The sequence below is a fragment of the Scyliorhinus canicula genome, chromosome 3 (genome assembly GCF_902713615.1).
Source record: "Scyliorhinus canicula chromosome 3, sScyCan1.1, whole genome shotgun sequence".
NCBI lineage: Eukaryota > Metazoa > Chordata > Chondrichthyes > Carcharhiniformes > Scyliorhinidae > Scyliorhinus > Scyliorhinus canicula.
In genome coordinates this window covers 49,120,770-49,135,398 of record NC_052148.1, presented here as the reverse complement: position 1 = coordinate 49,135,398, position 14,629 = coordinate 49,120,770, and the positions used below count along the sequence as shown (strand labels likewise).

The following is a 14,629-nucleotide window of genomic DNA, read 5'->3' as shown; positions in this document are numbered from 1 at the left end:
TCAGAATCAAGCCGGACCGTCTGCAGCTGGATCCGCAGTCGCCTCACGCCAGGAAAGACTTTGTTCACTGGCTTGCAGTCTTCGAGGCCTACATCTCTTCAGCGGACCCTCCCCCGACGGAGGCTCAAAAAAGACAACTCCTGTACTTAAGACTTAGCTCCAGTGTCTTTCCGCTAATTCAAGATGTGCCTGACTACACCAGAGCTATGGAACTGCTTAAGGAGAACTATGCACAGTCGATGAACACCCTGTTTGCGAGACATCTTCTCTCTACTTGCGTCCAGCAGCCGGGTGAGTCGATTGAGGACTTCTGGAGGGCCCTTATACCTCTGGTACGAGACTGCGACTGCCGGGTCCTCACAGCCACGGAACACTCTGACTTACTCATGCGTGATGCTTTTGTTACAGGCATTGCATCGGACCCCATCCGGCAACGACTGCTGGAAGGGGCCGCCCTCGACCTCGCGGCCACAAAGACTCTGGCGCTTTCAATGACGGCCGCCTCCCGTAGTGCACGATCTTACTCCGCCAGCCACTCGGCCCACCTGTCCTACCCCTCGTGGACCCTGCACACAGCCCCCCAGTCCTACCCCTCGTGGACCCCGCAACCGCCCCCCCCCCCCAGCAGCCGCCCCCGCGCATTACGCCTGCTCTGCTCGGCGCGCCGCGCTCCCTGGGGGTCCCCGCTGTTACTTCTGCGGTCAGCAGAAGCACCCCCACCAATGCTGCTCGGCCCGCACCGCGACCTGCAAAGCTTGTGGCAAGAAAGGCCACTTTGCCGCGGTGTGTCAGTTCCGGACGGTTGCCGCTATTGCACCACCGTTCCCCCCCTCGCCTCAGCCGATCGCACAATGGGCCCTGCTGTCCGCTTCCCCCGACCCCACGTGCGACCAGTGGGCGCCGCCATTTTTCGCCGCCCCGCCACGTGCGCTCCATGGGCGCCGCCATCTTCATCCCACACCGCCATGTGCGTTCCATGGGCGCCGCCATATTGTCCCGACCCCACAACGTGCGCTCCATGGGCATCTTGTCCGCCGCCATCTTCTCCCACACAGGTACTCCAGATGCCGCCATTTTGTCCTCCCCGGGACGGGGCCACGGGTTGCTACCGCTACTCGTCGGACTCATCAGACTCGACTGCCGATCGCCCGCTACTCGCCTCCGTTACGCTCAACCAGTCGCGTCCTCGCAACCTGGCACCCTCTTCCACAATGGTGCTGGTCAACGGCCACGTGACCTCCTGCCTCATCGACTCCAGGAGCACCAAGAGCTTCGTCCACCCGGACACGGTAAGGCGCTATTCCCTTGCGGTCCATCCCGCCAACCGGCAGATCTCTCTTGCCTCCGGTTCCCACTCTGTCCCGATCCGGGGTTTCTGTCTGGTTAAACTCACTGTTCAGGGCGTGGAATTCGACCGTTTCCGTCTGTACATTCTCCCCAACCTCTGCACTTCACTCTTACTAGGCCTGGATTTCCAATGCAATCTCCAGAGCCTCACCCTCAAATTCGGCGGACCCCTACCTCCCCTCACTGTTTGCGTCCTCGCGACCCTCAAGGTCGAGCCTCCCTCACTCTTTGCCAATCTGACCACAGATTGCAAGCCCGTTGCCACCAGGAGCAAACGGTACAGCACCCAGGACAAGGCCTTCATCAGGTCCGAAGTCCAGCGGCTGCTTCGGGAGGGTATTATCGAGGCCAGCAACAGCCCTTGGAGAGCCCAGGGGGTCGTGGTTAAGACCGGGGAGAAGCACAGCATGGTCGTGGACTACAGCCAGACCATCAACCGGTACACGCAGCTCGACGCGTACCCTCTCCCCCGCATTTCTGATATGGTCAATCAGATTGCACAGTACCGGGTCTTCTCTACTATTGACCTGAAATCCGCCTACCACCAGCTCCCCATCCGTAAATCGGACCGTCCCTACACTGCCTTCGAGGTAGACGGTCGTCTGTACCAATTTCTTAGGGTTCCCTTCGGTGTCACGAATGGAGTCTCGGTATTTCAGCGAGAAATGGACCGAATGGTTGACCGGTACGGACTGCAGGCCACCTTCCTGTACCTCGACAATGTCACCATCTGCGGCCATGACCAGCAGGACCATGATGCCAACCTTTCTAAATTCCTCCACACCGCATCGCTCCTTAATCTCACGTACAACAAGGAGAAGTGCGTGTTCCGCACAAACCGCTTAGCCATCCTCGGCTACGTAGTCCAAAACGGGCTACTGGGGCCTGACCCCGACCGCATGCGTCCCCTCATGGAGCTTCCACTCCTCCACTCCCCCAAGGCCCTCAAACGGGGTTCTTTTCTTATTACGCCCAGTGGGTCCCACAATACGCGGACAAGGCCCGCCCACTTATCTAGTCCACACATTTTCCCCTCACTGCCGAGGCACAACAGGCCTTCGCCCACATTCGATCTGACATAGCCAAGGCCAGGATGCATGCAGTAGCTGAGACACTGCCTTTTCAAGTAGAAAGCGACGCTTCAGATGTCGCCCTTGCCGCCACGCTGAATCAGGCAGGCAGACCCGTGGCATTCTTTTCACGCACCCTCCACGCCTCCGAAATTCGACATTCCTCTGTTGAAAAGGAGGCCCAGGCAATCGTTGAAGCGGTGCGGCACTGGAGGCATTACCTGGCCGGCAGGAGATTCACTCTCCTCACTGACCAACGGTCGGTAGCCTTCATGTTCAACAACACGCAGCGGGGCAAGATCAAGAATGAAAAAATCTTGCGATGGAGAATCAAGCTCCACCTTTAACTACAAGATCTTGTATCGCCCCGGCAAGCTCAACGAGCCCCCAGACACCCTCTCCCGAGATACATGTGCCAGCGCACAAGTGAACCAGCTCCGTGCCTTGCACGAGAGCCTTTGCCATCCGGGGGTCACTCGCTTGTACCATCTAATCAAAGCCCGCAATCTGCCCTACTCCGTCGAGGAAGTACGGACAGTCACCAGAGACTTCTACGCGCGCCTGGTGAAAGCATCCCGCCCCTTTGAACGCCTCAGCGTGGACTTCAAAGGGCCCCTCCCCTCCACCGACCACAACACCTACATCCTTAGTGTCGTCGATGAATTTTCTAGGTTCCCCTTCGCCATCCCATGCCCGGATATGACGTCTGCCACCGTCATCAAGGCCCTGGATTCCATTTTCGCTCTGTTCGGTTTCCCCGACTACATCCACAGTGACAGGGGATCCTCATTCATGAGTGATGAGCTGCGTCAGTTCCTGCTCAGCAGGGGTATCGCCTCCAGCAGGACGACAAGCTACAACCCCCGGGGAAACGGGCAGGTAGAGAGGGAGAACGGACGGTATGGAGGGCTGTCCAGCTGGCCCTACAGTCCAGGAACCTCCCAGCCGCTCGCTGGCAGCAGGTCCTTCCTGACGCGCTCCATTCCATTCGGTCACTACTGTGCACCGCAACTAACAGTACACCCCATGAACGTGTTTTTGCCTTCCCTAGGAAGTCTACATCCGGGGTGTCGCTCCCGACTTGGCTCACGACTCCCAGTCGGGCCCAATCCTTCTCCATAGGCATGTCCGGCACCACAAGGTGGAACCCCTGGTGGACAAAGTACGCCTTCTCCACGCCGACCCTCAGTATGCCTACGTGAAGTTCCCCGACGGCCGCCAGGACACAGTCTCGCTCCGGGACCTGGCTCCCTCAGGTGCCGATCCCATGCCTACGCCCCTTTCCCCCCCCGCGCCACCCTCCTTTTGCCTGGCGCCCCCGTATTCGTCCCCACCAGGTCCATCCCTCGTCCCCCTGCCCACACTGGAGGACACGGAAGATTTCGGCTCGCTATCGGAGTCATCCCGCCAGCAGCCAGCACCAACACCGCCAGCACCTGCACCATCGTTGCCATCACCGCCTGTGCCGACGTCGCCACCACAGCTACGCCGATCACAGCGGAACGTTCGACCGCCGATTCGGCTCAACCTGTAGCCTGCTAACTGGATGGACTCTTGGTTTTCTTTGTTTGAACCCTTTTGTAAATAGATCATCCTTTGTATTATAGTTACACGTCACCCCGCTGGACTCATTTTTTACAGGGGGTGAATGTGGTGATATAACCACTGTAGATATGTGTACTTGCAGTAAGAGGATGTATGGCTGGACCTGTAATACAGGTTCCTCCGGTAAGCCCCTGCCGGCTAGCTACGCCCACAGGGAGCTTGTGTATAAATATGCGTGAGTCACTGAGATCCTATTCTACAGCCGCCGCCGGAGGAATAGCATCGCACAGCAATAAAGCCTCTATTGTACATGTCTCGAGTCTTTGTGTGCAATTGTTAGTGCCACAGTATTGGCATCGGACACCATCTACTCTTTGGCTAATTGAGGCCCTTAAGTGACCAATTAACAGCCACTTAAGGGCCTCCCCACATGGCGATAAGCCGAGGAGGATTCCCTCCTGTTCAGGCAACCCGAGCCAATGGAAGCTGCTTTTCCCAATCCGCATTCCCACCCACTGCCCTGCTGAACACCGCACCCTTCTCCACACCCTAGCCAGGCTCCAGCAAAACCCCCGAATTATCTACATGTAAGAGAGCATGGTTTCTCTTCAGTGAATACTGCCGCCATCTGATGGTGGTGCTTGGAACTAGAGAACTGCCGGCTAATTCATAGGCTGGTAGCTCTCAGAGCTGACAATTAACTGTTAAATCGCTATAGGGAGTAACAGCCAAGCAGAGGCAGGCTGGAACCCAACTTTCAGATGAGATACCAGTGCCGTGGCCTCTGTATAACATTCTGGCCGGTGTTAATACAAAACATGCATTATTGACTTGTATTAGTGAGCGATGAACAGCTGCCAGAATAAAATGATGGATCTTACACCAGCCGCTGATGATGTTTGGGAGAGAGCAAAATGCCTGATTTTGGTCTTGGTGTCTCATTTATATATTAACTCTGCTGATAAATGCATTATTGAAACATTCAGAATATCTAGATTTTAGTTAAAGCTGCGGGAGCTAACGTAGCACCTTCCATGCTGACAAGTTACTACCTACCATTGGTCATATTGCCCTGTGTTTTTGATGCATGACCAGGAGAATATCCGAGATCAGTACATTTCCAATCCAATGAGGGATAATAATAATAATAATCATCTTTATTACTGTCACAGGTAGGCTTACCTGTGATGATGTTATCACTGTAATGATGTTATTGTGAAAAGTCCCTAGTCCCCACATTCCGGCGCCTGTTCGGGTACACAGAGGGAGAATTCAGAATGTCCAATCAACCTAACATCACGTCTTTCAGGACTTGTGGGAGGAAGCTGGAGCACCCGGAGGAAACTCAGGCAGACACGGGGAGAACATGCAGGCTCCCCACAGGCACTGACCCAACCTGCGAATCGAACCTGGGACCCTGGCGCTGTGAAGCAACAGTGCTAACCACTGTGCTACCATAGACATTCCTGGATAGAGATACACTGGAGGTGATGTTGGAATGGAATGAGGTAGGTCAAGTGGATCAATTGTCAATAGGGAAAAAGTGAGGTAACAGTGAACACAGCATTACAAGTTCAGGTTTAGATTAACTATGGAAAAAGATAGGGAGAAATCTAAGTGTAAAAATACTTAATTGAAGGGGGGCCAATTTCAATGTGATCAGAACGCATCTGTCCACGGTAAAGTGGAAACAAACGTGAGCAAACAAAACAATAACAGAACAATGAAATCTCTTTAAAGGTGAGATGGTCTGGGTACAGTCAAGGTACGCCAGAGCTCCCTGGATGACAAAAGAGATGGAGAGTAAAATGAAGCAGTCAAAAGATGGCAGGGTCATGATACCATGGGTGAACCAGGCTAAAGGTTCGCAAAATAACTTATTTTTAATTCACTGGATGCAAGCGTCACTGGCTGGGCCAGCATTTGTTGCTTATCCCAAATTGCTTGGCCATTTCAGAAGTCAACCAATTGCTGGAGTTACATGTAGGCCAGGCCAGGTAAGGATGGCAGATTTCCATTCCTAAAGAGGATAAGTGAACTAAATGGGGTTTTATGATAATCAGCAATGGTTCCATGGTCATCATCAGACTTTTAATTCCAGATTTTTAATGAATCTGCCATGGTGGGATTAAAACCCGGGTCCCAGATCATTACTCTGGGTTCCTGGATTACTAGTCCAGCGATAATACCACTACGCCACTGCCTCCCCATAAGGTGGCATGAGGAAAAATGTTCCTATGGAGGAAGTGCTGCCTGAGAGTGTGGTGGCAGATTCAATTCGGCTTTCAAAAGGGAATTGAATAAGACATTTGGACAGATACATGGATAGGGAAGTGATTCCTAGTGCTGGCACTGCACGATTACTTGGGGAGATTGAAAAACTACAGATGTCAATAATGCCGGCTCATGTATATGACAACACTGCCATCGCGGATATGGGCCAAATGTAGGCAAATGGGGTTAGCTGAGATGGGCTTTTTGGTTGGCATGGACCAGTTTGGGCCGAAGGGCCTGTTTTCGTGGTGTAGATTCTATGAATCTAATTACCTGAACAGAAAATGTTTGCAGGACTACAGGAAAGGTTGGGAGTGGCAGAGTGGACTAGCTGCGATGCAGAGAACTGTCACAGACACAATAGTCTGAATGGCTCTCTTCTGTATTGTAACCATTTTTAGATTCCATGATTAAAAGTTGCGAGGCTAATTTGTCACAAAGGAATGGTATAACTCAGCAAAGTTTGATCCTGCCCTCTCCAGAACGTTGAAGCACACACGCCCTCTCCATGAAGAGTTACTGGAGAGCATCAGTTTAGCTCTTCTTTTGGACTCGAAGATTGTGTGTGGAAACACCACTGCAGGATATAGGCAAGTCATTGAAGCTGACACCTCATTGCTGCACTGAGTGAGTATGGCACTTTTGCTTTGAAAATATTTTTTGATATTTTAACATTTCAAACACACAACATAGCAAAGAAAAAGCAACACAACCCCCTCCACCCCTAACCTCAACCAAACACCCCACCCACACCCCCTTTCCCCCATTAACAGCTAACCAGCTCCTTGACATGTAGTACAAACAAACCTCGCCTCTTGTGGAACCCCTCACTCCTCTCTCTCTCTCTCTCCTCCCCCCAAAAAGCAACTTTCGCCTTTTCCAGATGCAAAAACTCCATTAGATCTTGTGCGGGACTTTATCAAACTCCTTCTGAAAGTCCAAATATACCACATCGACTGGCTCCCCCATGTTGACTGTACTGGTTACCTCTTCAAAGAATTCCAACAGATTTGTCAAGCATGATTTTCCCTTCATAAATCCATCCTGACTCTGACTGATCCTGCCACTACTTTCTAAATGTTCCGCTATAAAATCCTTGATGATGGATTCAAGCATTTTCCCCACTACCGATGTTAGGCTTACTGGTCTATAATTCCCTGCTTTCTCTCTACCTCCCTTCTTTTTGAATATCGGAATATCGGACGTGAGCTACCCTCCAATCTGCAGGGACAGTTCCAGAGTCTATAGAATCCCAGAAGATGACCACCAATGCATCCACTATTTCCAGAGCCACCTCCTTAAGCACTCTGGGATGCAGATTCTCAGGCCCTGGGGATTTATCCGCTTTCAATCCAATCAGTTTTCCCAGCACCATTTCTCTACTAATGTTGATCTCCCTCAGTTCTTCCTTTTCACTAAACCTTTCATTCTCCAACATTTCTGGTATCTGATTTGTGTCCTCATTTGTGAAGACAGAACCAAAGTATGTATTTAATTGCTCAGCCATTTCTTTGTCCCTTATTATGCTTCCCCTGTTTCTGTCTGTCGGGGGCCGACATTTCTCTTTGCCAATCTCTTTCTCTTCACATATCTGTAGAAACGCTTAGTATCAGTCTTTATGTTCCCTGCGAGCTTCCTTTCGTACTGTACTTTCCCCTTCTGAATCAATCCCTTTGTCCTTCTTTGCTGAATTCTAAACTGCTCCCAATCCTCAGACCTATTATTTTTCTTGGCCAATCTGTATTCTTCCTCCTTTTATCGGATACTATTTCTAATTTCCTTTGTAAGCCATGGATTAGCCCTCTTACCCCCTTTGCTTTTGTGCCAGACAGGAATGAACAGTTGCTGTAGTTCCTCCATGCGTTCCTTGAATGTTTGCCATTGTCTATCCACTGTCATCCCTTAAAGTAACTCTCCCCAATCTATCAAGGCTAACTCACGCCTCATATCCTCATAGTTCCTTCAGTAAGATTCAGCACCCTAGCCTCTGAATCAACTACTTCACTCTCCATCTTGATAAAAAATTCTATCAGGTTATGGTTGATCATCCCAAGGGGTCTCGTACAGCCAGATTGGCAATAATTCCCTTCTCATTACACAGTACCCAGTCTAAGATGGCCTGTTCTCTAGTTGGTTCCTCCACATATTGGTCAAGAAAACCATCCCGTATACACTCCAGGAATTCCTCCTTTATGGCATTGTGGCTAATTTGATTTGCCCAATCTATGTGAAGATTAAAATCACCCATGATCACCGATATTCCCTTATTACATGCATCACTAATTTTTTGTTTAATGCCATTCCCAACCTCACCAGTGCAGTTTGGGGGTCTATATATGACACCCACTAATGTGTTTTGTCCCTTGGTATTTCTCAACTCTACCCATGCAGGTTCCACATTTATGCCAATAATTCTGGAGGAGAAAGCCCAAACTGTAACTCTGCTTACTTTAAAAAAATTTTTACAGCACCCAATTAATTTTTTCCAATTAAGGGGCAATTTAGTGTGACCAATCCACCTCACTGCACATTTAGAATTTAGAATTTAAAACAGTACAGCACAGAACAGGCCCTTCGGCCCTCGATGTTGTGCCGAGCAATGATCACCCTACTCAAACCCACGTATCCACCCTATACCCGTAACCCAACAACTCCCCCTTAACCTTACTTTTTAGAACACTACGGGGAATTTATCATGGCCAATCCACCTAACCCGCACATCTTTGGACTGTGGGAGGAAACCGGAGCACCCGGAGGAAACCCACGCACACACGGGGAGGACGTGCAGACTCCGCACAGACAGTGACCCAGCCGGGAACCGAACCGAACCCAAACATCTTTGGGTTGTGGGGCCGAAACCCCACGCAAACACGGGGAGAACATGCAAACTCCACACGGACAGTGACCCAGAGCCGGGATCGAACCTGGGACCTCGGCGCCGTGAGGCTGCAATGCTAACCACTGGGCCACTGTGCTGCCCCGTAACTCTGCTGACTTAGTTGATCATCATTATTTGTCTTGGTTAGTACAAGAAGCACAGAGGAGATGCAACATGATGGAATACCCTTTTAAAAATATATATACCATTGCCACAGATATTAACTCCACCGCGATGGCAGTGTTGTCCTATACATGAACCGGCATTATTGACACAAGTAACCGTGCAGTGCCAGCACTGAGAATCACTTTATTTGACCGCGAGCATGCGGAGTTGTTTGCTCAACACTAGACAAGGTCCACCGCCAGAAAATTCAAAAAGAAGATGTAAGCTTGTGGGCACATTGCCGAATCACTTCATGTAAGTGCTTCTACAGTACAAAAGACAGAAGAGTATGCTATCTTTGTGGAACTCTCTTGAGCCTCACAGACGAAACAAGTATCACACTTTATTAAGGGTGATTTACCCTCTGTATTTCCTTCAGAAAGCAGTGCCCTGAGTGGTTTTGATACCCCCCACTTTGGGTTGATGTACGCTGGCATAACGCGGAGGAGCTCCTGCTTATCTTCCTCGTGGAGAACAGGAATTGTTTTCAGAATCAGCTGCATCTGTTCCAGCTCATGAGCACCTAGGAAGAAAAGAAAGGTGGAGAGGAGGAAATCACACCACGTTTAAGTTAGTTCACTTATTCTTTGTCACAAGCCATGCACAGTCAAAATTTAAAACAATAATAAGCAGCACCATTGACTGATGTGAAATGTTGGGAGTATTGGAAACACTGGATTACAGCCACTATTTCTCAGACTGTGAATTTCATCTTGACAAGATGTCAGATAATTATGGACACAGAAAAGAGGCGATGATGGTTCACCTAAGGTACCTCTCGAAAAGTAACCAGGTACCCCTACCAGCTCTGACCTACATGGAACTCTCCACCCAGAATACGTGGTTCACTCATAATGTCCTCTGAAGTGATCTGGAAGGCCGCTCAGTTGTTAAGAGTAATTACAGAACAGAATCAAAAGAAAGTAGTGCACTGATCTGTTAGTAATGTCAAATATATAAGCGCTGCACAAGATTTAGGCATTTTAGAATATAGAATATAGAACAGTACAGCACAGAACAGGCCCTTCGGCCCTCAATGTTGTGCCGAGCAATGATCACCCTACTCAAACCCACGTATCCACCCTATACCCGTAACCCAACAACTCCCCTCCTTAACCTTACTATTAGGACACTACGGGCAATTTAGCATGGCCAATCCACCTAACCAGCACATCTTTGGACTGTGGGAGGAAACTGGAGCACCCGGAGGAAACCCACGCAGACACGGGGAGAACGTGCAGACTCCGCACAGACAGTGACCCAAGCTGGGAATCGAACCTGGGACCCTGGAGCTGAGAAGCAACTGTGCGAACCACTGTGCTACCGTGCTGTCCACTGGTCTTTCTTCTTAGCAAACAGTCACCAAATTGGGTCAGCTGTTCCATGGATCACTAGATCAATGGTCTGATATAGTTGTACTCCAAGAATAATATTTATCAGCCAAACTTCCAGACTCACCATAAACTCGGGTGTCCACCAGGATGGTGATGTACATACAAGTAGGAGTGGCCCGGGGAATTCTCAACATTGGGTGCACAGTTTATGACATCTCATGTCTCCAAGATGGCAAAGGAGTCCTTCTGTTGATCACCTACTGATCAACACTCAACTGGCAAATCAGCCTTCTCATCAAATTGAACATCCCTTGGTTGAAGCACCAAGGGCACAGAATGTACTGAATGAATGGGCATTGTCAACATTCACAAACATGACTTGCCAATCCCACCATTTACTGAGCCAGCTGAGTCCTGAATGTCATAGTTCCAAGCCAGATGGACTCGTGTCAATTGATGAAGGAACCAACGAAGGAACCTACTCCACCTGGCCTCATTCTAACCAACCTACTTCTCACAGACTCAATTGTCCAAAGCAGATGTGATAACTGCACTGTACTTGTGAAGGCAAAGCCTTATTTTTAAGGTGAGGGCACTCTCCATTCACCAAGTGCAGTATTATGGCCATGTTAAGTGAGATATACTGAAGACAAATTCAGTAGCCGAAAACTGGGCACACATGAGACACTGTGACATCAACAGCAGAAGAATTGTATTCCACCTCATGGCCTGACAGATCCCACACCCACCACCATCAAACGATTTTGTCCTTGGACTCCATCATTGAAATACACTAATACAGATATTGTGCATTCGAAAATAATCTGAGCAAAAACGTTCCTTTTTCTTTACTTTTTTATCTTTAACTTTGTGGCTGTCATATACAATAGCAATGCTACCCTGCACCTTTGTAAAACAACAGTTGAAAAGCAGCACATAGAAGGACAGGAACTTGCTTACCAGCAAACAACATCTTTCCAGTCAGCATTTCCATAAATATACAACCTGCAGCCCACATGTCAATAGCTTTGGTGTAGTTGTTTGGCGACAGGAGGAGGCGAGGTGATCGATACCATTTGGTTACCAAACCTTCAGAAAGATGACCCTGATAAATGAGAAGCGAGAAAATACGACATTGACCAATAAAATGGATTCTCACATTCGTTCACCTTTAGAGACTTGGGTGGGATTCTCCGTCCCCCCGGCACCAGTTTTCTGGTGCGACACGCCCCTGCCGGCAGCGGGATTCTCCGTTCCGCCAACTTGAGGTTTCCCACTGCGGGCAGACCCAGGAAATACCCGGGCGTGGGTGCGCGGCCGGCGCAACGGAGAATCCCACCAGTGGAGAATCCAGCGCTGGGTGGGATCTCTGCACACCCCACCCCCCCCTCCCCCACCACCCCGGCAGCGTGTTTTCTACTGGTAGGCGCGGCTCTCACCATTGACTGCCAACGGGGAACCCGGCGGGAGTTTGGGGGGGGTGCACTTTTGACAAGAAGGGCAAGAAAATCCCGCCCAAAGTCAGGGCTGGAATTCTCCGGCCTCTCGCTGGTGGTGAGATTCTCTGGTCCTGCCGGCACACACCCCTGCCTTCGGATTTCCCGGCGGTGTGGGGTGTCTTCAATGTGAATTCCCATTGACAGGGGCAGGAGCAGTGAATGGAACACGGTCTCTCCCCACCAAGAAACACGTGGCTGGGAGGCCAGAGAATCCCGGCCAAGGTATCTACTAAGGGTGTCGCTATTGGCAACACACCATCAGCAAAGTTGCTGCCACATCTGAGGAAATTAATCTGCTGCAATACATTTCAAGTATATTCTCTACAATACATTTTCCAATGAGTCAGCCTAAAATTGTACTTCAATAATTTTGCAAAGCGATCTGTTTTGCAAGTGTCAATCTATACGATGAAACAAAGGTTATGCAGCTGACACAGAGATTGGAGTGTATACATCAATCAATAGTAAATACATCAAGTAATGGACACAATGGGCGGGATTTTAAACTCGGCCAGGGACCCCCATCCCCTCTACAACCTGGGGAGGAAGTCCTGGCTCTGAGAGCTGCCGAGCAACCAAATGGCTAGACGCTTTCTGTGCCTTAGTAGCCCACCAGGAACAGTGGCCATTGCTAGGACTGTATCCAGTCCCCAACAGAGATTGTTGCTGGAGCTGGACAACGAGGCCCGGGGTATAGGAGGGAATTGGGTAGAACCAGAATAGGCTGGTAGGGAGTGTGAGGGGCCAGGAAAGAAAGGGAAATGGGGCAAGGTGAGACTTTGAAGGCAAGCCTCTGATGGGCCCAAAGGGCCTGTAAAGGAGGTACCTGCCCTTGCCTGCCATCAGTCTGAGCACTGAAAGGTGTTGGGCTCTTTACTTGCCGAACGTGGAAAGAGACCCTTATGTGGCTGTTAATTTGCTACTTAAGGGCCTCAATTAGCCCACAGGTCAGTGATGCCTTCTCTGCCGCACCTACAATTATGAAGGGGGCAGATATGCTGACCATTTGCTTCATCCAAGGAATGTTCAACAAGATAAGACTGATAGGTGTTGAGAACGGTGGGTGCAGAGGCGTTGCATTCAATTTTACACCCCGCCTACCCTGGGTGGTACTGTTGGGAGAAAGGGGCATGGGGGAGGGTAAGTGGGAGTGTACATTTCAGCCCAATGACAAAAATCCATGTGACGTATCACAATATGATGTTGCCTGGATTGTGTCGAGTTTCTTGGGCATTGCTCTGGATCTTGGTGAGTGGCGCCATCGCCGTACTGACTTGAGCCCAATAGGTGGTGAAGAGACTTTGAAGCGTTAGGAGGAGAGTCACTAATACCTACAATTTACCCTTCCCTGCTGTTTTAGTCATAGTGCTGATTAGGTTGTTCCATTTGAAGTGAGGGATAGAATAGGATTTCTGGTGCAGATCGGTGTTCAGTGGAAAGGTTCTCTCAAAATGTTTGTCATCCAGGTGCTGATGAATCTACTGTGCGTTTCCAATTAAGACTGTGGCGGGAAGGCCTATCGATGGCCTTCCTGCCCTGCAGCCAAATCCGCTGCTGGTATTAACGGGCAGCGCTCTCGCATGCAAGTGTACAGCAATCAAAACTATGCGGAATTTCTTTCTGGTGCCCCTGCCCTTGATGCCAACCCCCCCCCCCCCCCCCCTCCCAACAGCTTTCATTCCTCTCACGATCCAACCACAGCTAACGGGTTAACACTGGCCACAAAGCGCAAGTCAACATGAAAGCACCTCATGCACATCCACCGCAACCCTCACTCTGCTTAAGTAATGCAAAAGGAATCATGCAAAGCAGCATTAACAGGTCAGACTTTTTTTTGCTTATTCAACTACACTGTACGCAACTAAGGAGGTTTCCACTGGAGCTAACAGGAATTGTTATGGGAGATAGCCCCGGTCTCCTGACTAAAAATGCAAAGCAGCTGACACAAAATGAACGCCATAAAAAGCCTACGGTTTCTGCTTTAAAAAGCCAGCTTCTGCAGGTCAGATCCGGGAACTGCCTTGCATGTTTTTTATCGGAAGATTTAAAGGAAGATTCTTGTTGTGAGTCTCACCCAAAGAAGTAAGATTTGGGGTTGCATGTTACATACCTCCACTAAGTGTGTTTGCAGCAGGAGGGCACATAAAACAGGATGGGTACCTAGCTCACCACCTTCCCACCCACCCCTGGATGAGCTCACCCCCATAACACAGTGGGTGGGTGGCCGCAAAAATTGCAGTCTTGTTTACAAACCAATTGACCTCAATATTATGCCACCCATACCATAATACGGCTGACATGAGTAGGCAGGCAGGAGTAGCAGGCCATTTTTCAAAAACTGTTTTTAAAAAGGGCAGGAAGGAGAGGGGGTGGGTTACTGTGTTTATGGGGAGCCTTTGCGCATCGGGGGATCTGCCCTCATCATCCTACCTACCCAGCTACTCTCCAAAACCCAACCCCTCCCAAGGCTAGGCAAACCCTCCCAACTGATGCCCTGGGCCTTCTTTGGGGCTGCTC

The 14,629-nt window shown here is 49.9% G+C and overlaps 1 protein-coding gene across 1 annotated transcript in view; it reads right to left on the bottom strand.

Annotated features, from left to right (window-relative positions):
• The window catches only part of LOC119962645 (mitogen-activated protein kinase 4-like), a 159,589-nt gene that overhangs the window by 34,836 nt on the left and 110,124 nt on the right, over window positions 1-14,629 (bottom strand). The window contains exons 3-4 of the mRNA XM_038790514.1: window positions 11,574-11,718; window positions 9,641-9,802 (exon numbers count right to left, since the gene is read on the bottom strand). Of these exons, the coding sequence (XP_038646442.1) occupies window positions 9,641-9,802; window positions 11,574-11,718 (307 nt within the window). The remainder of the gene's footprint in view (window positions 1-9,640; window positions 9,803-11,573; window positions 11,719-14,629) is intronic.